The following is a 25,185-nucleotide window of genomic DNA, read 5'->3' as shown; positions in this document are numbered from 1 at the left end:
GGTACAAGACAGAAAATCAATCCATTGTATGTTAAATTGCCTCAAACATAGCTTAGAATTGACAAAGCATTAATATAGAGAGTTAACTTTTACCTTAAGACTCTGGATTTTAATGAGAGGAATCAATTATCCTCTCATCAATTACCAGGGTAGTTTCCCTGTAATATAAGGATTTGAGCAGGTCAATCTGATTTTTTCATACCTACCTCAATAAAGTTTCATTTGTTTTTCATGGTATATGATACAATTTTCTCATTGAAAGTAAGGAACAACAAACTGATAAGAATCAGCTTCAATTAAAACTACTGAAGGTTAATATGGTATAAAATCTTAAAAATCATGAATTTAATACACTTAGAGCAACCATTTGTTTTAGTCAGCACATGGGGTTCCAATTAACATTTTTAAAGCATACTTTCTGCACTAGTCAGAGAAGTAGAATAACTATTGGTAGGGTGACAGAAATTCAATACCGATATTTAATGTTTGCAAGCCTACTGGAAATTCAGATGTTCTACAGGACATACTTAGTGCTGCTGTAAAGGTGCAGACACACATTCTTCAATGACACTGGAAAAAACAAGCCCAAAAATCAGGAATAGGCTCAACCATAAGCAGCTCAAAACAGAAAAAACTTACTCCCTTAGGACAGAAATCACTTTATCTTTGCCTCAAGCATGCATTCAAGTGACCAATAAACCCAAGACCACTAACTGCCTCAGCTGTTATCTATACTGATCTCCCTGAATAAATCAGAGACAAAAGAGACAAGTTGAGTCATGGTGCAGCTGCAACACCCAGCATGAAACTAATCCCAGCTGAACTGCACAACTGATAATAGTTACCAGCACACACACAATTAGGTGGGGTTAATAAATGATTCCATCAAATAGATGGTGCAATTAAATAACAGCAGTTAACTGATACGTGATTTATGTAGATAAAAACATTCAGACATATCAGATGTAAACTTTGCATTAATGAACCCTATACATAGCCATTTTGCATCATGATGAAGTGTTAAAACAAGAACCCTGGAACTGTGAAAAATAATGTTATACATCCTTTGATTTTCAACATTTTGATCCAGAAAGCAAAAGCTAGTGCTCTGAATCACTAATTTGAAATTTCATCCCAGCCTTGCATGTCTCGATACACTTTTCTGTATACATTTAAAAACATATTTTGTAAAAATTACATACTTTCTCCATTAGCTGTGCAGGTATCACTTATACAGCAGAGATTACCTTGTGATTTAGAGTGGATTATCTGGCACCTGAATGACTAATTCATAGCAGTTTAGCTATGGACAAGCTTGATGTACTTTATTCACATGAGAACCAATTCACAGTAGGCTGTTCCACTGGTTTAAATGAGGTCACAGGAGAGCTAAGGCATTCCTCAAAGAAATCAATACAACAGAATCTGATTCTAAATCCAGCCCTGTGTGTTCAGAGGTTGCCATTCTCAGTAAGCCAAAGTCTGGAACCTTTCTTTGTTATGATTTCCAAGAGATACATCTCACAGCTGAAATACTGCTAGTTCTGTGTGAGGGAACTGAGCAGGTTGCAGAAAATTATTACTGTTTTATTTAGTTTCCTAAACATTAAGACTAATGACCAAACAAACTCAAAAAGCAATATTTTATGTACTGTACTGAATTCCTCCTCAGGAAGCAACTTTTGACATATATAGCAATATGTCATCTGTCACTTATTCACATACATAAAGATTTTAGTATAACATATAGATACCAACTTCCTTAAAAATTATTTATCAATTAGACGAATGTGAGTAATTCATAGAAGATTTCAGCATCTGAAAATGTGCAGATGGTACTGTAAATACGCATATAGTTTATAGTCAATATATTCTTTTGTGGGACTTCAATGATATTCAGTTCTGTATTTTTTTTATCTCTTCATTCAAAAGCTCATTGAATGAAATACAGTAATTTCGATGAATTTTACGTATGACAAAAGACCTGAGGGGTAACTTTAAAGCTATTGTTAATTTCAATTCACAGTTTATGTCTGGCAAATAAATCAGGCCTTGTTAAACAGCAGATTACAAATGTTTAGCCACAGTGCCCTCTAGCTGTCTTAATTCTTATTTTACAATTTCAGTGTAGTTTTCACGGAAGCAAAAAATCTCTGCATGAACCACCAGCTAGAGAGGTACAGGTATTACCAACTGTGCTCCAGCTACCCAGTTTTCCTTTTCATGACGACCCACCCACCCCACTCCCAAAAAACCTTTCTCTAACATGCAATGAACAAAATGTATTTTTCTTATTGAATTTCCCAGCCTGAAAATTATAGAGCAGAAAACCAGTCTGAAGAAAATAGAAACTGATTTGAAATTTTCATTGGGACCCAAAAAACCCCAACAGAAAGAATGGGTTTCTACCTTTCACTGCTTTTTACTTCTGTGTGCAATCCATGCTGTTTGTTTTGAATTGGAAGCACCAGTAAAGAGCAGCACATTTGGGCACACCTGGAAAGGTGGGCTGGTAGATAAGAGAATGAAGGCCAGGCTCCCTTCTCAGATGCCAGCAGTCAGCTGCAAACAGGTAAGAGGCAGTTCATCATGTATTTTTCTAATCTAGCTGGCTTAGGGAACTGGGTGCCTTTTCAAAGGCTGTGTCTTCCAGAAACACTCCCTGATGGACACTTAATATTCTCTTCCTTCTTCCTTCTCTTGAGACTACACTTTGCCACTTCAGACCTCTTAAATCATACTAAAACCTGATTCAACTAAAACCTGATGTACTCAGTGTCTTAAATGCTCCTTCACAACTTTTTTCTCTGTAACAAGATGCACCCAGCTTCTTTCTTAACCTTTAATGGACAAGATTACTTACATACAGGAATTTTTTAACCATGGTCACTTTTGTTTCAAAAAAACACCAGGAAATTGCAGACCTTCGCAAAATAATGATCTATTTAAACTATTTTGCAATGAATCATCTTAAAAAGTGTGCTCCCAGTCCCCCTGCAATCCTGAAGTCTGACACAACAAAGTTCCTTCCTTGGCTTTCTTTTTCCAGGAAAGGTGAGAAGAAGGGGTGAAATTGGAAAACTTAGGTCAAGCATCACAGAGGCCCTAAAAACATTTCAAATTTCTACCCCAGCCTACTGTAATTTTAATGTATAAGTCCTGAGAATAACAGTGTGGTAAACAATTTTCTTTAATAGCCATTTTCACTCTGTTCTCATTTTAAATGAAAAACAGCTGCAACTAGTACAACCAGATGAGAACATTCAATTCTTTGCAATGTTCAGAGCTACAAAATTCAAGACATATCTCTGACACTGTGTGCACTCTGCTCATTTAATGCTTATGTTGCATTTATGGAGCTGCAACATATGACAAAACAAAACTATGAGAACCTGGATCTTACCATCTACTATGTGGAAATACCCTGGGGTAAACCCTGTCTCAGGGATGCTTTCAGCAACAGATTAAAACCAAGGTTTTCCTCAACCCTACCAATATGAGAACTGAGCATTTACTCTACAGTTCCTTCAGCAGTTAGACAGTTCTTACTTGAAAAAGTCCAAAACTGAAATATCTAAAAAGATCAGAATTTCTGAGTCACAAGAACTGATCATAGGTGGATGGCTTGTGATGGTGGTATGCTCCAGCTTATTGAATTTTGGTGTTCTCGTACTAGCAGGGGCATTTTTTCTTCATTTTTCCTATCCTAATTCCATTCACATTATTGTATGCATATATGGAAATCATTTCAGTGTGAAATACTTCTAGTAGGCAAATGTTGTGAGAAAACTATTTTGAAGAAGACTAGCAAATATCTTTGTGACCCCAAGTGCTATATGATGAAATATGACCAGAGATTAAGAAGAGTATTTTCAGCCCTGAAAAATTTCAGGCTTTTGTGATATGTTTCAGAAGCCTCTAATCTGACTTTTCTCTTTTGTTGTTTTTTCTTAGTTCCCAAGCCACTCTTGCAAGCCTCAGTACTAAGCCCAGGAAGCACAGCACACACAGGTCACTCATAACTGGTGTCACAGTCACAACTGCAGGTTTCTGCCTCTGCTATCACACTGCTCCAGGGTGGACTTGTCACCCAGGGAGTGCACACAGGACCAGCCTTCACTCCTCTGGGACACAAACAAAAGCCCTCTGCAAGGTCCCTCACTGTACTTCACACAGAGCACGGCATCACCCTCCTGCTACTGCAGAGTACTAAAGGAATATTCCCTTTCTTGTCCTCACAAGCATTTCAAGGCTAGGAAAAGGTTCTTTTGAGTCTATTCTCATTTATTCATCTCTGTAGGACTAATTGCACATGTCAAATGCTGCTGTTACCTAGCATCAATTTCTGTTCTCAGTTACTATTATGTGTTAGATAGACTTGAGGTATTACAATGGGTCACTTGGAAGAAGCAGAACCCATTGTGCATCTTGACTCTGCTTTTCAGAGCATGTGTCACTGAAGGTCATTTTATCACAATTCATTTTACAGGTTGGTTCCATTTAGATAGGTTCTAACTGTGTCATTTTCAATGTTTCATTATAATTTTTACAACCAGCAGTGCTCTCCACCACAGTCGTGCTGATTCTCTTACAGCAAAAATGTCTAAAAATAAATTCCTATCCGATGCTTTCCTAGGTGAACTTTGGTAAGTGGCAAAACATTTTTAACCTGTACTTAGAGATTTTCTGTAAGACATCTTTGGATTGGAAAATGTTTGTGTCCTAAGTTACATTAACTTTTTGCATGCCTATATGAGTGACACTTCAGCCTGCAAATTTAGAATTCTTGCACTCAGCTATTTTTAAGTTCTTTCATGCCTAAAATGGTGAATTGCATTAAAAGTTTTACTTACTTTATAAAAAGAGAATTTTTTTTAAAATAACTGCAGCCAGTGATGCATTTAAGGAAAGCTATATGCCTATAGAATTAAAAGAGTATCTTTTCATTTTTTTCAGAAACAGCAACAGATCACAATTTCTCTGATTCTACATATATGTACATGCACACACAGGTGCCAATTCACAAACAAACACATACTAAAATATACTGCCTATTCATTCTTTCACAGAATATTACTACAGAATGAACAGGAATTTATGTAACTGCATTTTGTCTAAATAATACTGAAACTTTCACACCAATTTTAAAGTTTTACTACTAAATTTAATTGAAGAATGATAGCATGGAGAAAGATTTTGGCACATTAGTTATAAAAAAAGCTCTTCAATTTAGCAATTTTTTTCTGCCATCTGGTACTACCATAAGTAGTTATCTGTATATTATTCCAAATTATTTTTGAATTCTTGAATTTTAGACTGCTTGTTAAATTTTTACCGTAAGTATTCAATGTTTTATTGAAAATATCTGCTTCAATTGCTGTAACTGGTGCTTTGGCTACTTATTTGAATATGAAGTTCCTTTGGGTGCTGAAACTACAGAATAAGCAGTTCTGGCACAAATAAATAAATAAATAAAAGGATGGGAGTAATTCCTGCCTCAAAACTTTGTACACTGTTACTACACAGCAAATAAAACCATTTACTTCAAAACCTATAGATAAGTGTAGTAGGGAAATGCTCAAAATGTGTAATACTGTGAAAAACACTGAAGACATTCTAAGACTATTTCTTGTTCACATGCAAAAGAAAGTGGAGGGCTGCAGCTAGTAGAAAGCAAAAAATTCCTGGATCATCTAGTGCATATTCCGATTAAAGAACTCAAGATTTGGCACAAAGACTCACAGCAAGAAAAAAACAGCAATCTGACTAATCAACTGGAAAAAAAATAAATAAAGTTAGAAAGCCTTTAAGGTCCTGAGTACTTTTGTAGATTAAAATTTCTTTATCAAATCCTGAAAATTTCTCATCCCTCCACAAATTTGCTGCCTTCTTTCTTGCTGGAGGCCTAGTATGGAGGTTCCTCCACCCTGTGCATATTGTCATGTCCAATTCCATATTGAAAATACTGCTAGTTTCATTTTAGATTAACTTCAGAAAGCTTCAGATAAAATAATGCAAGTAGCAGGAATGAGATACAGTACTGCTCTACCACCTTAATTTGTGCCCTTTACAATCTGGTAACTATTTCAAATCTGTCCATGTCATTTGTGGAGATTAAAACACTTGGATATTTTTAACCTTTTTTTCTCTCACTGGAATATACCTGAGGGTTTTCTAGAAACTCAAAAACTGTTTGTAGTTCCTTTTTGCAAACAAAATGTTAGAATCCATAGGCCTAGGTGAAAAAAAAAATTGCAGAAGGTGAAAAAAAACTCAGAAGACTTTGATTAAAAAATCCTACCACATATTCTAGTTTGGAAAAGAGGTAGTCCATTTTTAATTGACATCAAACATTTATCACTTTTTATGTACAAGTACATTTCTTAGTCTGCTGATTTGTAGAGGTATGAACATATTAATGAAGAGGTGTCACCTACAAGTGATACCCTGCTTTAAAAAAACCCCTGCATTAACCATGCGGGTTAATTACTGAAGCACTGTTTTATTTACATCACACTTAGAGATTCTCTTTAAGAAGACCTAGAAACCAGGCGATTGCTGAGAAGTGCAGGTAAATATTTTTTAAATTGACTACTTATTTTTGTTACAGTTGTGTTTTTAGGGTGATTGATGGTTTCACCATCAGATAAAGCAATAGAGAGACATGCATTAACACTTGCTAAATTCAGACATTTCTATAAAAATGTCTGTGCAGTGATTTTTCAAGATGACAATAAAATCTGTCATACAAATACATGTACTTTTGGGAGGGACTGCAATCTCAACTGTTTTAAAAAAAGCCCAATTCATATTTCAGAAAGCAAACCTGTTTTTCTATTTCCTTCCATTATCCTCTGTACTACTAACCAGTGAAAATTGCCCTCTCTAGCAAGAGCAGGTTAACTAATGGCATTATGGCATTAGGGCCATAATCTGGCAAGAATTACCTCAAATGCTCAATTTAATTCACACAAGCAGTGGGCACAAACAGAAGGCAGTTGATGTACCCAGGAGTGTGGGAAGGGCAGAGCCCACCATCCTGTGTTACCCGTGGGAGCTCAAAGCACCACGTGGGCCAAATCCCTCGGAATGGCACCAGCTGCCCGGGGAGACCAAATGCCTGCAACATTTCTTCCTGCACTTTCCAATTCTTTCCCTTCCCTGCTAGGCTTTCGTGTTCAGCAGCCTCCATCCCGACTGCAGCCTGCCCTCCAGCAGGGCTGGGAAACAGGCTGCCTCCCATCTGCTGCTGCCACCCACCTCGCTGCTGGCAGGCGTGCTGGGGACAGGTGGGCTCCTCTCCCCAGCTCTGCTCTGATGACAAAAAGGAGAATACAGCAGCAGTACCTACAGCAAGCAAATGTCTCACTAGGGTGGCAGCTGGGCTACAGAATATTCTATTCCAGGTGCTTCATATCTTCAGGGTTTTCAGCCAAAATGAAGAAGGATAAAAAGTGTCAAGCCTTTTCTTCTTAAAAAACCTGATTTTTATGGAAGTTTTAATTATTAAATTTCTATTTTTGAAACACTGTTTATCTCAATGTCCTCCTGTAAGCTGAAAGCAAACAATACAGTAATGGACCAGCTCCTCAGCTAATGGAAATTGGCAGTAGGTCTCAGAAGATAGACCTCAATTTTAGGTTTCCCTGACAAAAGAAAAACCTCTTACAAGTGCAGATTGCAGCTTTACAGAATTTCTAGTTCAATGTGAGATGACATAAAGACATGATATCCTATATAAGAATAAACTATGCTTTGCTCAGACCATTCCAAAAGGACTATAACCTAACAGGCCTCAGGAGGTCTCTTTGGACCTTCTACACAGAGATATTACCCTCAGACACATGGCCTCAGCTCATGAGCTGCAAATGAAGGGCAACCCACTAACTTGTTCCCCAGACTGTTTTTCTCTTTGGAACTCAACAATCTGGGCTAGAGAAAAGTATTTTTCAGTCTTCAGGGAACCTAACTCGTGTGTATCATGGGCAAAGAAAACGAGAAATGAACACAGCATCAATGCTATAGCTCCTGAAATGGCAAGAGAGCTGCTGGAGCAGAGCATTTTCACATAATCCTACTGGACAATGCCACAGCAGCAAGGTTAGTGTGGTTAAGGGAAAACACTCTCAATGTCTACATATCAATTCAATACAGAGGGTACGAAACAAGAAAATTCATAATAGCACCATCAATTAATTTTTGCATAAGGTTTAACAGCATTGTGCTGTGATCAGTTTACCTGGTCATTTATCCCTAGCACTGGAAAGGATATTTATTTGAAAGGAGGAAAGGGGTCTGTAAGTCTATAAAGTCCTAAGACATTGCCACAGTCACATCAGTCTCACCATGGCAACACCACAGGACAGCCAGGACACAGCCACAGGGCTACTGTCCCTCTGTCTTGGGTTTAGCAGGACCCCTCTGGTGCTGCACATGCCTTTGTCTCTCCCATGCTTCTCCCATCGCAGCCTCCAGCATCCTCTGTACTTGCTGCTCATAGCTAACAGGTCTGGCTGCACTCAGCACTTGCAGTTTTTCCCCCTGGCATCTCTCATCAGTGACAACCTTTTTGGAACCAGAGTCATTGATTCTGGGCAATAGGTAGAAAGCTCTTAGAGGAAGGGGGGTTTACAAAAGTGCTACAACTATAATTCTTATTTAAACACCTGAGACTAATTCAGCCAGCCCACATGACAAGTACTTTACTCCCAAGCTGTGTCTTCCTGTATCACGACAAAGAATTCCTTCTAAAACTGGTATGTGTCACTTCAGATTCTGTGATTTGGCCTTTGCCTGTAAGCAATCTAAAAGAATTTACAGAAAAATAATTTGGCTCTGATTTTTTTTTCACTGTTTGGTGTTCTCCAAAAATTCCTATTAATTCAGTCATTCTATCCAAGTGATTAACATTGCTCTCACCCTGATTGACCTGCATTACAAGAGAGCCAATTATGCCACAGGGGTTTTGGCAGCCTTTGATACCAACAACCAGCAGGCAGTCCTGGGATAGTTCTATGGATGAGAGAGCTCTTTGGTGTCTGGGGATACCATCCTCCCTGGGATTTATGATGATTTTATACCAACTATTTTGTGATGTGCAAGACCTCCTTTGCCCTTTCTCTGCAGAGAGTGTGGTTTGGGGAATGAGTTTCTTGGTCATTAAAAGGTTTGAATTTTCAGAATCATCATCTTGTAATTATGCATAAATTAAACATTTTCCATTCTTTGCCATTTCCTGGCTTAGAAGAAGGAAATGTTTGATGAAGTCTGCTTCACAGGAGACAGAAGCAAAATGGCAGATTTAGCACATGGAGAGGTACTTTTTGACCAGAAAGTAAGTTTTTTGGGGGGTAAGTTTAGCTATAAATGTTGAAACATCATGAACTAGCTTGGAATTTGCAATTGCTTTGATTTTCAAGTACTACTCCTGGCTCAAGACAATTTCCAATCACAGTGACTTGGAAAATGCAGTTTCTATTACTGCTGTGATCCCACTAGACACCTGTGCCTTAGGATCCCAGATGGGAGGACAACCTGCAATAAAAAGGCTAACTGGTAAACCTCTTACAGACTGCATTCTTAGAGCAGTATTTTACACTCATAATTTGTATAACCATAATACAGTAAGAAATAATAAACTTTCTGCCTCTACATACTTTTACATAGTGTAAACCTGTCACAGTTTTTGCTGTTTAGAAGCTACAAATATTCTAAGGGAGCTCCTGTTTTCCACATATTTTTTGAGAAAGAATGATGGCACCAAAGGATTAATGTCTGAGAACAGCATTACAGATTTGGAACCTTTCCTTCCAACAGTTCACAAAAGCTTGAACTTTCTGAAGCTCACAGTATAACACTATAATCTTTGCCAAATATTGAGCATGACTACGGTATAAATATGCAACTACACCAAATACACACAGAGGATACAACAACATAAAGCCCCCAAAACATATGGCCAGGTAGACAGAGCTATGAAAGTATACTGGAGACCTAACATAGATCCACTGTGGGCCTCACAGCTCTGTAAAATAGTAACCATGGTTAGGAAAACAGACCAAATCTTTGTTGTCCCTAAACCTTGTTCTAAAATTATGCTAATGATGACTAATCCTTGACTCTAATGAGCAATCAAACAAACTAAAGCACAGAATCCTGAACAACATGTAGCTTTTAAGCTTTAAGTAAATACCCATTTCCAGGGACACAGTAATCTGTATCTTGGGGAAAAAGGAAAAGGAGTGGTAACTAATTTGGATAAGGGTAAAGTATTTAATAGAAAGCTATTATTGTGGCTTTTATATATATAAATGTTTACTTGTGTCAGCTTGTCAAACAAAATGCAAGCCCTCTGTACAGGCATTTGTCAGCTGCAGATTGTAATTGGGTCCAAATCCACTAAATCGCTCTAACTAAAACTAAAGTTGCATTGTTATTCCTAAGGAATTTCTGCAAGCAATGTAAAATGTATTGAAATGTCAAACTTTTTCTGCAAAAGAAATGAGCAGTAAGAGAAGATAAAACTACACCAAAAAATATGTGCTCTCTCCAGGTGCTTAATAAGAATAACCAAAACCTTTTCACAGCACAGATAACAAATTCACACCAAACCCTCTCCTGGCACATGCAACACTCAAAGAAGATAACCCCAACAATTTGTATTATTGCCACAGTGATGTGACAATTTGCAGCTAAAGAGAAAATAGGCTTGAGTCTGTTATTTCAATAACACTTTACAGTGTTGAATAATGATGCACCTGGACATCCTTTGGACAATTGAAAACCTCTTCATCTAGGACAAGACAGCTGACATTTGGGACAAAAGCAGTCACGGCTTTGATTTTTGGACATCATATGAAAAGTACATCACTGTGTTGCAATGTTAAACATCAAAGCAGTATTTACTGATGCAGGCTTCCAAAGGAGAAAATTAGTTTCCTTTTGGTGATATATTCTCTACTTAAAGCAATACAGCTGAGAAAACTTCAATGTGAGTAGGTACAGACTTGGAATACCTCAGTATGCCAAGGGTGCAAAAGTCACACATAAATAACAAAAATACGGGACAGTCCCTGGACACTTCCAGACCTGAAATTCCTTTAAAGAAAGAAACAATAAATAAAGGGCTCTGAATTTGCTTGTGGCACAGAAAAAAAACAGGAAAAAAGTTTGATAGCGAGGATCCCCGTACACTTTCAGGGGATTTAGCTTCTTAAATTGCGCCCTTTGCTGCCACCACGTGGTCTTGCTGCAAGACACTTCTTGATACAGAAAAGTTAAAGTTTCCTCCTTTCATTTATGTCTCAAATACAGCCTTTAATCAATAAGCCATGTTGCTTATCTGTTACACAGCTAAAAATCACTGCTTAATTTCAAAGAATCTAAATGACCTAAGATAAATGAACACCCAAGTCCCTTGCTTTTTAAAAAAGTATCAATGGTATTTTGATAACAGATATAACAGAAGTCACCAGATATTCAGTTCTGACTACAAGAACAGTGACCTTACACTAGTGATCACTCACTGGCTCAGTGCCCTACACTGTGAAGTGCCCTACACTATGAAGTACCTAAAAGGAAACATCACTGAAAAACAAATAGTGACTTTAAATTTTAAAAGACACATTCTAATCAGTCACAAAATTTTTATTTCAAATAGTCATGCTTTCACCCAGCAGACAGCTGTACAATGTAATTCAAATACCAGAAACTTGTTCATATAATTATAGAATCATTAACACTGGAAAACGCTTCCATGGTCATCAAATCCAACTGTTTACTGAGAACCAGCGTATTTACCACTAAAACATATCCCCAAGAGACACATGTCTTTTGAACATTTGCAGAGACTGTGATTCCACCACCATCCTGGACAGTCTGTTCTCATGCTCAACGACCCTTTCTGTGAAACCTTTTTTTTCCTAATATCCAACACACACCACCCTGGTACAATTTGAGGCCATTCCCTCTCATCCTGTCAGTAGATGCCTGGGAGAAGAGATGGACCCCACCTCACTACAGTTTCCTTTCAGGTCATTGTAGATGGTGACAGAGTCTCCCCTAAGCCTCTTTTATTCCAGGCTATACAAACCCCAGCACCCTGAGCCACTTCTCTTATGACTCCCTTCACCAGCCTCACTGCCCTTCTCTGGCCATGCTCCAGCACCTCAACATCTTTCTGTAGTGAGGGGTCCAGACCTGAACATAATATTCAGCTTGTGCTCTTCCCTGCAAATTCAAGTCGCTCCTGCTACATTTTTTAAGGGATATATTCACACTTTTTTAGGTTTGCTGCACTAAGACACATGTGAAGTGTCTTTAAAAAATACTTTAAAAAAAACTCCCAAATTTTGGCAACTGTAAAATGTACCTTTTTTAGATATGGTTATATGACAGAGCTTTCAATCACAGGTTTCTCAAGCCCTCAAAAGAGCTTTTGCTGTAGTCATCCATGCTGGCATAATGCAGGATGTATGACTTTACTACTTGTATGCCAGAAAGGGATTTTCATTGATGAGACCAAACATTTGACATAAAGAAACTTGTCAGAATCCCTCTGGTGCCAGAACCCAGGGAAAGGTGATCCAGAGACATTGCAAGGAGAAAACAAAAAAAAACAACAACAACAACAACCAAAAAAAAAAAAAAGGCAGAAAAAAAGAATGTTTTTCACTTAGTCTTGTAGACAGGAAGGCTTTCTTAGCCCTTGTATTGAACGATGTGTAATCTGGGATGCCTGTTTTTCCTAGGAGCCCAAAGGCTCAAAGGTCAGTTTCTCTCCACAAACACTATAACCTTCATGCAGACAAACTCTGACCTTCATCCTGGAAACCAGTCTCTCTGGTGACAATCATTTCAGCAAGGCACTGTGGTAAAAGATATAGACAGAGCTGTTCTTTTGCACAGAAGTACAAACCATGAAGCAAATAGCTTTCATAAGGATTATATTTACTCATGAAAAAAAATGCACTCCTTGAAACACTTCATTAGGGCAACAGGGAGCAGTTGGCTTTGATAACGTTTGTTGTAAAAACCCTCTTTTCAAAAACACATTGTTCTACTCCAGCTTTGAAAGGACTGATCCAAGAGCTCTGTTTTATTGATGATTTAGGTTCTGTTTGAGACTGATACTGTTCCATATGCTTTCTGGCCAGAATGGAGAGCCAACATGTCTGTAAAGAGCCCTCAGCCCACTTTGAGAAAAGCCAAGAAATTCCATAAGCACATAATGGTGAACCATCCAGAAGAATCACAACACATCCAGAACTGGGGCATAAGCTCCAGGAAAGGAGAGGCTTCACCCCACAGAAAGTAAGAGGGCACACTGTCTGACACAGCTATTTTAGTACTAGGCTGTGCCCATTTCCATGGACGTGCACGTTGATGGCCAAACAATCTCTTCAGTGCAGCTAATGGAAGCTTGTAACAGAGACAGGAAGCAGGAATGTGGACAGACAAATGAAATCTGATTTCCAGACATAAATCAGGCTTTCAAGATTCTTAACGCTTTGTCTAACAGCTGGCTGGTTTTAGCTTATGGAACATTAGAAAGACCAAATATAAATCTTAACATGATACCAATAATAGTATGACTATGTAAATAGGGAAGCCAGAAACCTGCAATGCTCCCCGCCTCCTCACCCTAATTAGCCCACCTGTTATTGAGTGTTCATATTTGCCACGTCATTACTGTGATTGTTTCATAAAACAGTCGATGAGTCTGCTGCTTTACCTGCCTGCCTCAAACCAATACATTTAGACAATCTCATGATTATCCCAGCTGGTCTGTGCTTATGCTTATTTAGTGACAGGCAGTCTGCCTCCTACTCACCTTTTGCTTTATGTCACATTGTTTACAGGACTTTGAACACTGCACATTTTTGTTGACATGTTTAAGATCTGTAACACACCACACCACAGCCCATTACTCATCAACAGTCTGTTGGTATGGCTCTGATACTCTGCTAGGAGCAAGGAATTTAATTACTTGCATTGTTCTTCAACTCATAAGTTCTTTAGATTTCTTATTCCTTGCTGGGAAGTCTTTAGATGCTATCTTGCTTTTCATAAACAATATTGCTGTGGTTTCTTGTCCAATGAACTCATTTTGTACATATTAGATGACTAATAATATAGATTTTATCAGGAAAATCGACACATGAAAGTGTCAAGATAATAGGAGAAAGCAGGTCTTAAGACAGAAAATATAAAGAGATCCATTTAAAATAAATCCATACATAATGGATGGATGTTCATCTCTCAGCCAAACACAATTTTGCTCTGTCAGAGCACCTTATGGAAAAAAAAATTAAGAATATTCTAAACAAATTGGATCAGCAAATATTATTGTGCATAACCAAAACAGAACTATACTACCCATTTAATATCCATGAGCTTCCTCAAATGTAGGTGTTTCAATTGGTTTTAACTCTAAACTTCCTCCCCAGGCACAATGGTAATGGTTAATGTAAACCACTCAGCCGTAACTTCAAATTAAATTTGTTTAGCTATAATTTTAAATTAAAAAAAAAGACATAATATTCATTAGTACTATGATTTAACAGTTTCTAACATTAGTCTAGGACTCCATTTTTTATAACTAATACATTAATCCTCTGCGCTAATTAACCAATTAAATTACTGTTCTACCTAAATTCAAAAAGCAGAGGAATAAAAAAGTTTACAGTAAAGTATATTCTAGAGCAAAAGAGACAAAAATAAACTGTGGAACCTACCTCATATTTCCTGCCATAATGAGGAACAGGTTATAAATGTGAGAAAATATGAAGAGGAAGAGGATGGTACTGAAGAACATCGTCATCCAAGACCCATGGTCCTCTCGAAACATTTTCAGACGGAGCAACTGACCTATGGTACAAAAATTTTGAGAAGGTGTATTTTAATCAGTCAGTAAATACACGTTTACATAGTAATAAAACCAAAATAAACTACTAAACTCTATTTATTCCTATAGCAAATTATTCCACTGTGTGTGAGGAGGATGTACTTAGCATCATGCTACCCTTCTGTAGTTCAGTACAAACAGACATTGCTACAAAACTACAAATTACTTGCAATCCAAAGGGAGAAGAAAAAGCAACAATAACTCGTTAATATCAGTATTTTTAAGAGATGATGAGAAAGACCACAGGACATAACAATGCATTTCAAGTGCTAAAAAGGTTACTGATTCATACATAATTTTCCTTTTTCATATTCAAGACAGTTTTTCATATCCAAGACAATGTGAAGTATTTGAGGTATGTCCACTGACAAATATTATTTGCTTCCCTAATTTAATTTGGTAATCAAATTATGACTCTGTGTAGAATCTTGTACTGTATGTTTTTCTTAGGCCTAATCACTTTAATTGTATGATATGATATTATACTTTATTCTGCAAAGAATACCTTTTTTCAAAGAATACTGGTGTGTCTTGCCACTGGAAAAGAAGCTCTGCTTACTCTTGCCACTGGTTTTAGGTGAAATCTTTACGATATTTTTACCGCAAACATATTTTTCCTGGGCTAGCTTTTCTTCTCTGTCATCTCTGCCTTTAGAGAAATGTTTAGAGTATTGAAAACCTCACCAGCACAAGAGATGGGAATTTTCTTTTGCAAGGCTGAGATTGCCACAGCAGAATCCAAGAAGGGGTAAAGGAAGACAAGGGATAATGCAAGCAGCAAGCAGTGAAGGACAGCACCTACCAAGGAGACAGAGCAGTCTGGTGCTAGAAGATGTGAAAACAAGAACAGAAGTAATATGAGGAGCTGGACAGGAAGTGTCTAGAGAAGTGATATAGCAGACTGAGATGCGAAATGGTCTGGGATGGAGGCAATTTCTCTCAGCTGGTTGTTGAATTACCAAGTCCACATTTAGCATTGATTAGAACTGGACACAGAGGGAAGCTATAAAGTGGGAGAAAATAATAAAAAATTTGAAACGCTCATTCAGGCAGACAGGAAGAGTCCAGGACTGGTATTTGCAGCTGAAGATGGAGATGCAAGTTTGGGGGAGGAAGACTTGAGGACCTGGAGCAGACATGGGCTATGGGCTGAAGAGGTAGGATGTGAGCTTTAGATTAAGCAGCTAGAGGATAAGAGTTCTTTGAAAAAGCTGAGACTTTGGAATGATGTGGGAGCCATGAGGCAGAAAAAGTGACATGTAGGTATAGGGGGGGCTGAATGAAGCTCTGTAGTGGGACAAGAGAAACACAGGTCCACAAACCAGTCCAGTAGTAGGCCAGCAACAAGATTTCTGTGAGTGAAGCAAGGTGAAGAAAGGGAAAGTGCAAACACACATGTACAAGCCCCAAGCCCCTGCTCTCTTCTATGCTTTCACTGCTGGAAACCATCACAACCCCCCACCTAGCTAGACTGAGGATGTCCCACAAGTCTGTCCTTCCCTAAAGAGCAAGTGGAGGCTGCTATGGCAATAGTACATTATCCTGACTTACTGAGAGGAGGGGCTTAATGACAAAAGATATTTCCCTTGCAGTGTGATGCCTGTTCTCTGAACAGCTGCCATTGCACATGGAATACTACAGACACCTTGGATAATAAGCAATACCCGCAAAATAGAGTTGTGATTTCAGGAGGTCCAGATTAATGGAGAGAAAGAACACAGCCTGGAATCTAGACTTCTGTAAAACAGACAACTCCAACTTTTCTAAAACAGGTAAGAGGAAAGATTTAATAAATATTCATTGAACCTGTACTCTCCAAAGCAATGCTTTTTTTTCTATTTAGTTATTACACACTGATTAATACCTACTAATATGTATAAATATAATATTCTTAAAATAATATTTTCATAAATACTGTCTTCAGTAGACAAATTCTTCCACTTTAACTTTCCTTCTACTGTAGCTTGTGTTTGCCATCTACGACTTCATTAACTCTCAAGCAGGGTTCATCAACATAATTTTTAAATTAAAGAAATAGTACTTAATCACAACACTGATATGTAAAAATGAAAGGAATTGAATATTAGCACAATCTTCTTACCTAACTGCATACAAATGTTGCAGATGTTACTTATTGTTCCCACTGTACCAGTAAGTATAACATGCTAAATGCACTTAAAATAAAATATGTTAAGTGATCCACGTAATGCTCACACTGCTTTATATATCCTTTCACATCAATTCAGTTGAAATAAAAATGGGTGATCAGATGATTGCCTAACAGGTAAGTTGTTAAAGTAAAAATTGCAAATAATGCTTATTGTTTTTATAACAAAAACTAGGAGTCTGTATAATGCTTTTTATAAAATGATTTTTATAATGATTTTTATAAAATGAGCTAAAAGGTTACACTTTAAAAACACACACAACAGAAATATTATGGGGTGTGAATGGTCAGAAATTTGGAAAACCTATCTAATAACTGGAATAGACTTGTAGTAGACTAAAATACAATTCAAAACAGCCCAACAAAATTCTCAGAGTAATTCCAGAAAAATAAAACAGTTAATGTAAAATTAGGGTTTTTATTATAAAGAATAGCAAAAAAAAAAAGTAGCAAGGGGAAAAGAGAGTAGATAAGGAGTAATATTACACAAAATAACCTTTTGACTCATCTTGACTTTCTTTTTTTGGTTTTTTGTTTGTTTGGGTTATTTTTACTTCAGAGAAAATTAGTTTCTTATTAGAAACTTATATAAAATTAGCTTATTATGAACTTGTTAAAAATGTAAAATAAACTCCAAAGGTATGCAGAGAAGAACATGGTTATTAGGATATATTTACACATAAAAAATTATATAGTTTAAAAAAACCCAAATAAATGTGTTAAGCCTAATGGACCTTTGCAAATGCAAGCTAAATGCCATATGAATGACCACCAGTGATAAACTGTGAATTAACTGTATAAAAAAACAAGATTGTCTTATCATAATGTTTCCTAGCTCCACCAGAAGTTTCCCCAAAATGTAATTTCTTACTGGAAACAGGTGTTTTTATCTGCTACAATGCTTGGAGCACATCAGCAGTACTAGGGGAACACAGGGTAGCAGAGATGTCAGCGTTTAGGGTCCTGGAATAAACCAGGCAGTAACCAAACAGTATTTTTTTTCCAGTCCAAGAGAAAAGACAACTCAATAGGCAGATAAAAAAAAATTGAGTCAAACAGGTTACTTTCCGAAAAACTAAAGTTTTTCCAGTATATTTAGATCTACAGCCCATATGACGGTTGCCCTCAAACTGCAGAAGCAGAAACAAAAGAAACAGTGAGTTCTTACCCAAGCATTTAGCATGCTTTCTTGTCTTAATTATGAGTGATGGAAACCATAAACTTCAACCATTTCCTGGGCATATTTGTAATATTCTAATACCAAGATCTTCACTGAATCACATGTATTCCTTCAATTCTGGGTCCCCCTATCAAGGGACTGCTCTTTCTGCCCACTTAGTGCTCGAGGTCATCTTCACCTATGACTGAAACTGTTCAACTGAAAAATTAACCTCAACAAATGGGAAGTATTTTTTAACCTTGAAAACCAATTCTACTTTCATCAAAGTTTGGCAAGTCTGATTTTAGCCAGTACTAAAAAACATATGCACACTATAATGCCACGGTGCTGCTCCTTATTCCGCCCCAATACAATATGTGTATGTGTGCTGGATGGCTTTGCTTAAGAATACATGGACTTAGCAGTGAATGCTGTAATGTTCAGAATAAGAAAGTTTTCTTAATATACAGATGCAAAATTCTGGATTCAAACTGTGAAGACAATCTAGTCATATCCTGTAGCTTGAATTATTCTGTTGGTGCTAAGACAGTAGACAGAAAACTTGCTATTGTCTGATATAAAAAAATGTCACTTCTGAAAATTATTACAGCACATATCTTCTGGACATCAAGGCGGCTCCAATGGGTTCAGCATAGAGCAGGGCATGCTGCCTGTCTTCTTGCATGCAGTCAGACTGCATCTGTGATTGTATAGGCTTTGAATTTTTCTGATGGCAGACCAGGAGATCCTGGAATAGCACCAAGCTGGGGGTCAAACCCCTCGTGCTTTCCTCTTGCTTATTAAGTTACCTCAGGAAAGGTTCCTTTTATCTCTGCACCTGCATCCCTGTGTCCACCCTCCAAGTCCCTCACTTCAGTTGCAAAGCACAGCTTCAAGAACCTAGTCTTATTTGTGGTCTCTAAGCTCTAGTACAATGCAAAGAATTAACAGGAGACAGCAAAAATATTTTAGAAAATTCAAACAGGAATCCCCAGGTAGACATGTGGGAAATGCCTATACAAACAGACATATTTTCTAATGACTCTCTGAGCTCCAAATGCACCTTACACAGCTGGGCAGCTCCATCCCCTTCAGCTACAAAACCAAGTTCATACAGCTCAGCCCTGAGTGCAGCCCAGCAGACTGAAGGCGATGAAGGAGCTAGGGGGTTTTGTTTCATCATCTGTGACTGCCCTGATGAAGTTAACAAGGCTGCACATCCAGACTTTATCTGGCCAACCTGCAGCAAAGCAGAGCAGGTGGCACAGCTGTTTGCCTCCCTCCATTTAGACCTATCCTTGGCCAGAAGCTTAATAAGATCAGGAACCTGACATTCCAATTCCCTCATGCAGCTATGGCCATACTCTTTGCAGACAGTTTAGGACATATTTATACTGCCATTTGTAAGGCAGTACACTTCACTGAAAAGGAAGGCAGAGAGGTAGGAAATGCCATTTAATTCCAAGAACACACAAACTCTAGCCAAGAGGATTTTAGGAAAATATAAATTTCCTATACCTATTCAAACTACTTTTAATTGGACATACCATGAGAAAACATTACTTAACTATCTTTCATGTTTTAAAGGATTTAGAGGGATATCTTATAAATGTCAGAAGAAAACAATTACACAGTTTGCGTAATATTTACATTCACAAAGGCTAAGGAGCAAGGAAAGTATAGCTACCTTAGGTTAAAGTCCAGTGCTTCAATACTTTAAAAAAATACATTTATAGAACAAACAATCCCACCTGTGAAATACACTGTGAGTAGAACAGATGGTTTTCTATCTACATAATTTCCTGGAAAGTCATTTGACTGCCTTTGTTGCTGAGCTTCTAGAGAAACCACTTTTCTTCCTAATTTTGTTGACTACAGTCTAAACCAGCTTTTTGTCAGGTAACTGAGTGGACTATAAATTTGCAAAGCACAATAATGCAGTCTTTATTTAGCAGGTCTTCAATGCAGCTTCTGTTTGTTACGGTTTGACCCATGTATGTGAACATACATTTGGAAAAGTCTTGATGTATTAAGCTTGACATGAAAGCAAAGCATTACATTAGAAAAAAAAAAAACCACTATTGCCAACTCAATGGTTGAAGAGGTTTCAAAATTTTCAATGAATCAATAACATTCTGATAAGGTCCTTTCTTTCACTCAAAGTGTGGCCTGTACTGATGAAAATTTTATTTTGTCATCCTAGCAAGCACTGTAGTGGACTCTGATCTATAAATTGCTGTTGGGATGATCCTCATACAAAGCTTCTACTTGAACAGACCTCACAGTTTGGCATTGTTTGGAAATTTTCTAGAAACACAACAAACCGCAATTGGTGACTGACTGAGAATATTCCAGCCTTCGTTTTTATTAGGAATAAAAAAATCATTAGAGTCAAGCATAAAACTTTATAAGCATTAGAAACTTGCTTTGAAAAATACCCTGCAGATCTATATTCCGCATATTCCATAAAGGGAATTGATATAAAGTAGGCCATAAATTTAGATGAAAATAATATTCTCTAACCCGACCAAAGCACAATCTTTTAATCCTGTGACAAATATTTACAGAAGAAAATAAAAGAAAAAGGTCACAAAAAGCACTTTGTCCAGCACTTTAGATTGAAAAGTTTCTGTGGTCTTCACTAAAAGCAGAATTTCATGCTCATTTTTCCTGATCTCAGTCACAGCTCAGTGCACAGCTGCCCACATGAAACTTGCCCCTGGGCCCCATACGGATGCTCAAGGCAATCAAAGCAATGATGGAATGAGCATGAGCAATTACTGTCCTTCTGTTACCTCCCCTGCTTTTCCCGAAGATAGATTAGTGGCCAAGGGACACTGCTCTCACTTGAGTGCACACTTTTTTTCTCACATCCATTGTACAATACAGTAAACAGCAGAGAGGAAAGAACATAAAGCTTCTCATATAAGTTCATGAAGATCTGCTTGTGGGGGTGTTGTAGAGTAAGCTGTGTTACTTACTTGGAGTTTACATTTCTTTCGGATAGAGGAGAGAGTTTTTACACTACACTGTGTTCTGAATTCTTTTGCCAGTTCAAACAGACTGAATTTAACTTATAATTTTTGAATTTCAAATGCAATGCATCCAACTCTATTTTTATTTTAAAGGCTGTTGGTCTCTCTTTTCCCTTCAGGCATACTCCATGGACAGATGATGAATGGTACATGCATTATTTTCATTTGCAACAGAAATCCTAAGCTGGAGTGGTACTGTTATTTGCTGATTCTGGTTTGCCTTTTCACTTTATTAACAGGATTTCTAGGCAATGTACTTGCACTACGACACTATGTTTACTGCATGAAGACATGGACGACCAATACCATATTTCTGTTTAATTTAGCACTGTGTGACTTTACTTGGACTCTCATGGCACCTTTTTCAGTATATTATAATGTCCAGAAGTTTGCCATCTATTTCAGTCAAACATTTTATGAGATCATAGGACTATTTTTTAGTATTAATATCTATGGAAGTGTGTATTTCCTGACACTCATCAGTTTTGACAGATACATAGGTGCTGTTCATCCCATCAGCTCATTAACCTGGTGGGACAAGGAAAAGGCTGTGTTTTGCACCATTGGGGTATGGATCTTCATCGCAATTGCATCCGGGCCTGAGATTTACTACATAGTTGCAAAAGCTAGAAAACAGCATGACATCATAAATTACCTGGATAACACTGAAGAACCATTGCAATTTGCCGTGCCATTCACACTCTCCAGATTTCTGCTGAGATTCCTAATTCCAGCCATAGTCATCTTTACATGCTATATGTTGACACTCAAAGCATTACTGCAATTCAGTAAACGTCAGCAAGGAAGGAACAGACTTGTTAGGCCTCTGTTACTGATTTCAGCTGCTATGATTATGTTTGCTGTTTCTTTCATACCTTACCATGTTATGATGATGGTGATACTAATTTACAGAATTAATTGCCAACCACCCTGTGGGAACATAAGCACATTAAGCGCCATTTACAAAGTCACAGAGATCATCTGCAGCACCAACAGTTGCCTTGACCCAATCATTTTTACAATAGCAAATAAGACATTCTGTCAAAGAATTAAAAGTATAAAATGTCATCCCAAATGCCAGTACTGCTGCTGTCTGAGAGGAAGGGTAAGGGACATCACTCTGTCCCTGAGAACAATGACTTAAACACCAGCGTACACAGACTTGCATCTCCAGCTGCTCATTTGGCTTTGTGTCATGAGACCCATTTCGTGTTTGGTCTCCCATGTTGTACAGTTATCTCTCAAATAAGCAAGAATACACAGAAATGCAGAGTAAAACTTAACATGACAAGAAATACTAGCAGCTCCTAGCTTTACAGAATTGGCATTGTAAATATTGTTATAACCTAATTTATTGTGAAATAATACTTCTATCTGTATGCATGTGCAACATGGAATAAAAAATTATGAAAAGTTCTAAGTAGTTCCTTTAATTCTGGGAGAGAAAAATACAACAAGATTAAGAGCAGGCAGTGTTGAGGAGCCTCCTTATAGTTTCTGTTAATTATTTCTTCATCTGTTTGTAAGTGCTGCTGTGATTGTGATTGTGCAATTAATAACTGTCAGAATGCTTACAACTGAACTGCTTGAGCATTTGCAGAGAGGCTTTCTACAAGTACTTCATTTTAATGCTGCTTGCTCTAGAGTTCCACTGGCAGTGGAACCTCATTAACCCAGGAAAGTGCAGCACATTTCCAAAAACAAACAAACAAAAAAACAAATAGTAAGATAGAGTCCCTGAGGATAGTCAGAGCCACAGTGAATCTGCTCATGAAACAAACCAGCATGGATTACAGTGCTGTGCTAAATCTTCTCCCAGGCAGCAGGGGTTCCCCCCAAACCCCAGGCAACTACAGTTGTTTGTTATTAGTGCTCTGCTTCAGGGGAGCCTGTGTTCTACCACAAACTCCGAACTCCGAACTCCTCAAAAGGGAGAAGTCTGCACAGGAAAAGCTCTGAATGAGCTGCAAGAAGGGAAAGAGATGCAACTACACAGAATGCTCCTTCTCCTGTTCCTCTGGGATCTTAGCATCACAGTTTCAGGACAGTCCAAGATAATTACACTACAATACATTTTAGTCCTTCAACCAGCACAATAGTCATCAGAACATCCACCTTCAAGAGTCATTAAATATGTGTTCTTTCATCACACTGCATGGGCAAAATAATCATGTTCCAATAATCAGCCACCTGCTGACTTGTTTTTGTGCCAAGTTCCACACATTACCTTGTTAATTATGAAAGCCCATGTATCAGTGAGCACATTAACTTTACTTTCAAAGTTACTGATGACAAAATAGATTTTAATATACTTTTTACAGTCTTAATTATTTAATTTCCACAGTTTTAATATAATTTGCTCCCTGTATGTATTATAAAATTATTCCATTCTACATGGGTATTCAATCTCTCTTGTTCTGTTTCAATTGTATTGACTAAATATATACGCATAAAATCTAGAATTTTTTTTTAAATTGTCAGTAACCGTGACAAGAAAAGAAGTCGGTTCTGATAATCTGAAAAACTTTACAAGTATTGGGATGTACTACTACACTCACACAATCCCACAGAAAAATCGCATGCCTATGTGTACTTACCTCATTCTAAGTAATGCTTCTTTCCTTTGATATTTCTTAATATTTTTCTTACTTTAAAAGAAAAACATTCCTTTTTTAAAAAAATTTAATTGTCTATTAGAAATATGCCTCCATTGTCTGTGTCCACAAGTTCCATAAATCTCATTAATTATCCATCAATAAGACCATCTATAACAGAGGTCCCAAGATGCTCACACATATAAGAGAAAAAGGGGGGAAAAAGAGAAGTAACAACCTCATGTTTCTAGAAAAAATAGTCTCAACCAACCCTGAATAATGAAGAACAGAAGGAAAAAGGCAGATAAGGGCATTGCTACAAAACACATCTGTGCCACAATACCTCTGTTGGCTGTTCTCCCAGCCTGGACATCTCATACAACATGCCTTTGTCCTGGGCCAAGTCTAAAAGCACTGCATAATCTTTAAAAAGAGATCCTTCCATCCCTTACCCCAAGATATTCCTGTTTGTCATGATACTCAGCAGTGAATATACTCCAGTAACTGATAGGGATTCTAGACATTTGTTTTCCTGATTATAAATGGTTATATAATCAATTAAGCACTTTTTAAAAGCATTTTTGTTCAACCAGGCTGATCTAATGCTCATGTTGCCCTGATTGAAACCAAAGGTTTTCTGCAAAGTAAGAGTTAAAAGGTACAGGACATCTGTTCATATTTACTTGCTTGTAATTTTGCTTTGAAATACATGCTCCTAAAATGTTTTATTATAATATAATACCTGGATAGAATGACATAAACAAATAAAATTATATGTTTATTCCATTTTCATACAACAAGTGAACAATAAACTAAACAGCCAAGAGCCAAAGTAAACATATTGTACTATGTTGCAATATTGGTTTCTCGCTGGTTTTTGTTTGGATTAAATCTGAGGAAATGGTATCCAGTTCAATACCTAACTATTACAAGTTTGAACACATTATACTGTATTGTAATAATGTATTAGCCTACAAAACTGACTGCAAGGTCTAGGTAGCTTTTGTGTACCTTATCTAGATATTCTAACATCTTCGTAATACATTCAATGAACACAAGATAGACCATGGCCTGAAAGATTTGACCTCTTATGTACATGCTCAGCTATTGTCAGAGAAACAACTTCCTCATTTACTATTGTACATTCAGCATTGCTTTGGAAGCAACAATTATTAAACCAAAAGTTTCTACGTTGAAGAGATTAATTTTGCTACAAATTTTCCAAAGTTGCTAATTAAAGCATCTTTATATTCTCTATTTTTCTTTGTAATACTTTCATCTCACAGAGAAACTACTGAAATGTTCAGTTATTAAGACAGCAGCTT

The 25,185-nt window shown here is 37.3% G+C and overlaps 2 protein-coding genes across 9 annotated transcripts in view; one reads left to right on the top strand and one right to left on the bottom strand.

The window, feature by feature from the left end:
* The window catches only part of TMEM117 (transmembrane protein 117), a 189,799-nt gene that overhangs the window by 138,957 nt on the left and 25,657 nt on the right, over positions 1–25,185 (bottom strand). For all 6 annotated transcript variants that reach the window (XM_064422481.1, XM_064422485.1, XM_064422483.1 and 3 more), the window contains one exon: positions 14,736–14,868. In XM_064422481.1, coding sequence (XP_064278551.1) covers positions 14,736–14,868 — 133 coding nt within the window. The remainder of the gene's footprint in view (positions 1–14,735; positions 14,869–25,185) is intronic.
* Positions 16,505–22,682, top strand: LOC135301302 (P2Y purinoceptor 1-like). Of its 3 annotated transcripts, XM_064421558.1 has the most exons (3): positions 16,505–16,677; positions 21,386–21,412; positions 21,506–22,682. In XM_064421558.1, the coding sequence occupies exons 1-3, from the start codon at positions 16,608–16,610 to the stop codon at positions 22,408–22,410; spliced, it is 1,002 nt and encodes a 333-aa protein (XP_064277628.1). In that variant the 5' UTR covers positions 16,505–16,607; the 3' UTR covers positions 22,411–22,682. The 3 variants fall into 3 exon arrangements, with proteins under 3 accessions (XP_064277628.1, XP_064277629.1, XP_064277627.1); XM_064421559.1 differs by lacking the exon at positions 21,386–21,412; XM_064421557.1 differs by having other exon boundaries at positions 21,386–22,682.

Source organism: Passer domesticus, chromosome 5 (assembly GCF_036417665.1).
Source record: "Passer domesticus isolate bPasDom1 chromosome 5, bPasDom1.hap1, whole genome shotgun sequence".
NCBI lineage: Eukaryota > Metazoa > Chordata > Aves > Passeriformes > Passeridae > Passer > Passer domesticus.
This window is presented reverse-complemented; position numbering and strand designations above follow the sequence as displayed.

Coding starts and splice junctions, on each gene's coding strand:
- LOC135301302 (XM_064421557.1), top strand. CDS start 16,608: ATGGAGAGAAAGAACACAGCCTGGAATCTAGACTTCTGTAAAACAGAC. Junction 16,678..21,385: donor CTCCAACTTTTCTAAAACAG/GTAAGAGGAAAG, acceptor TTTTCCCTTCAG/GCATACTCCATGGACAGATG.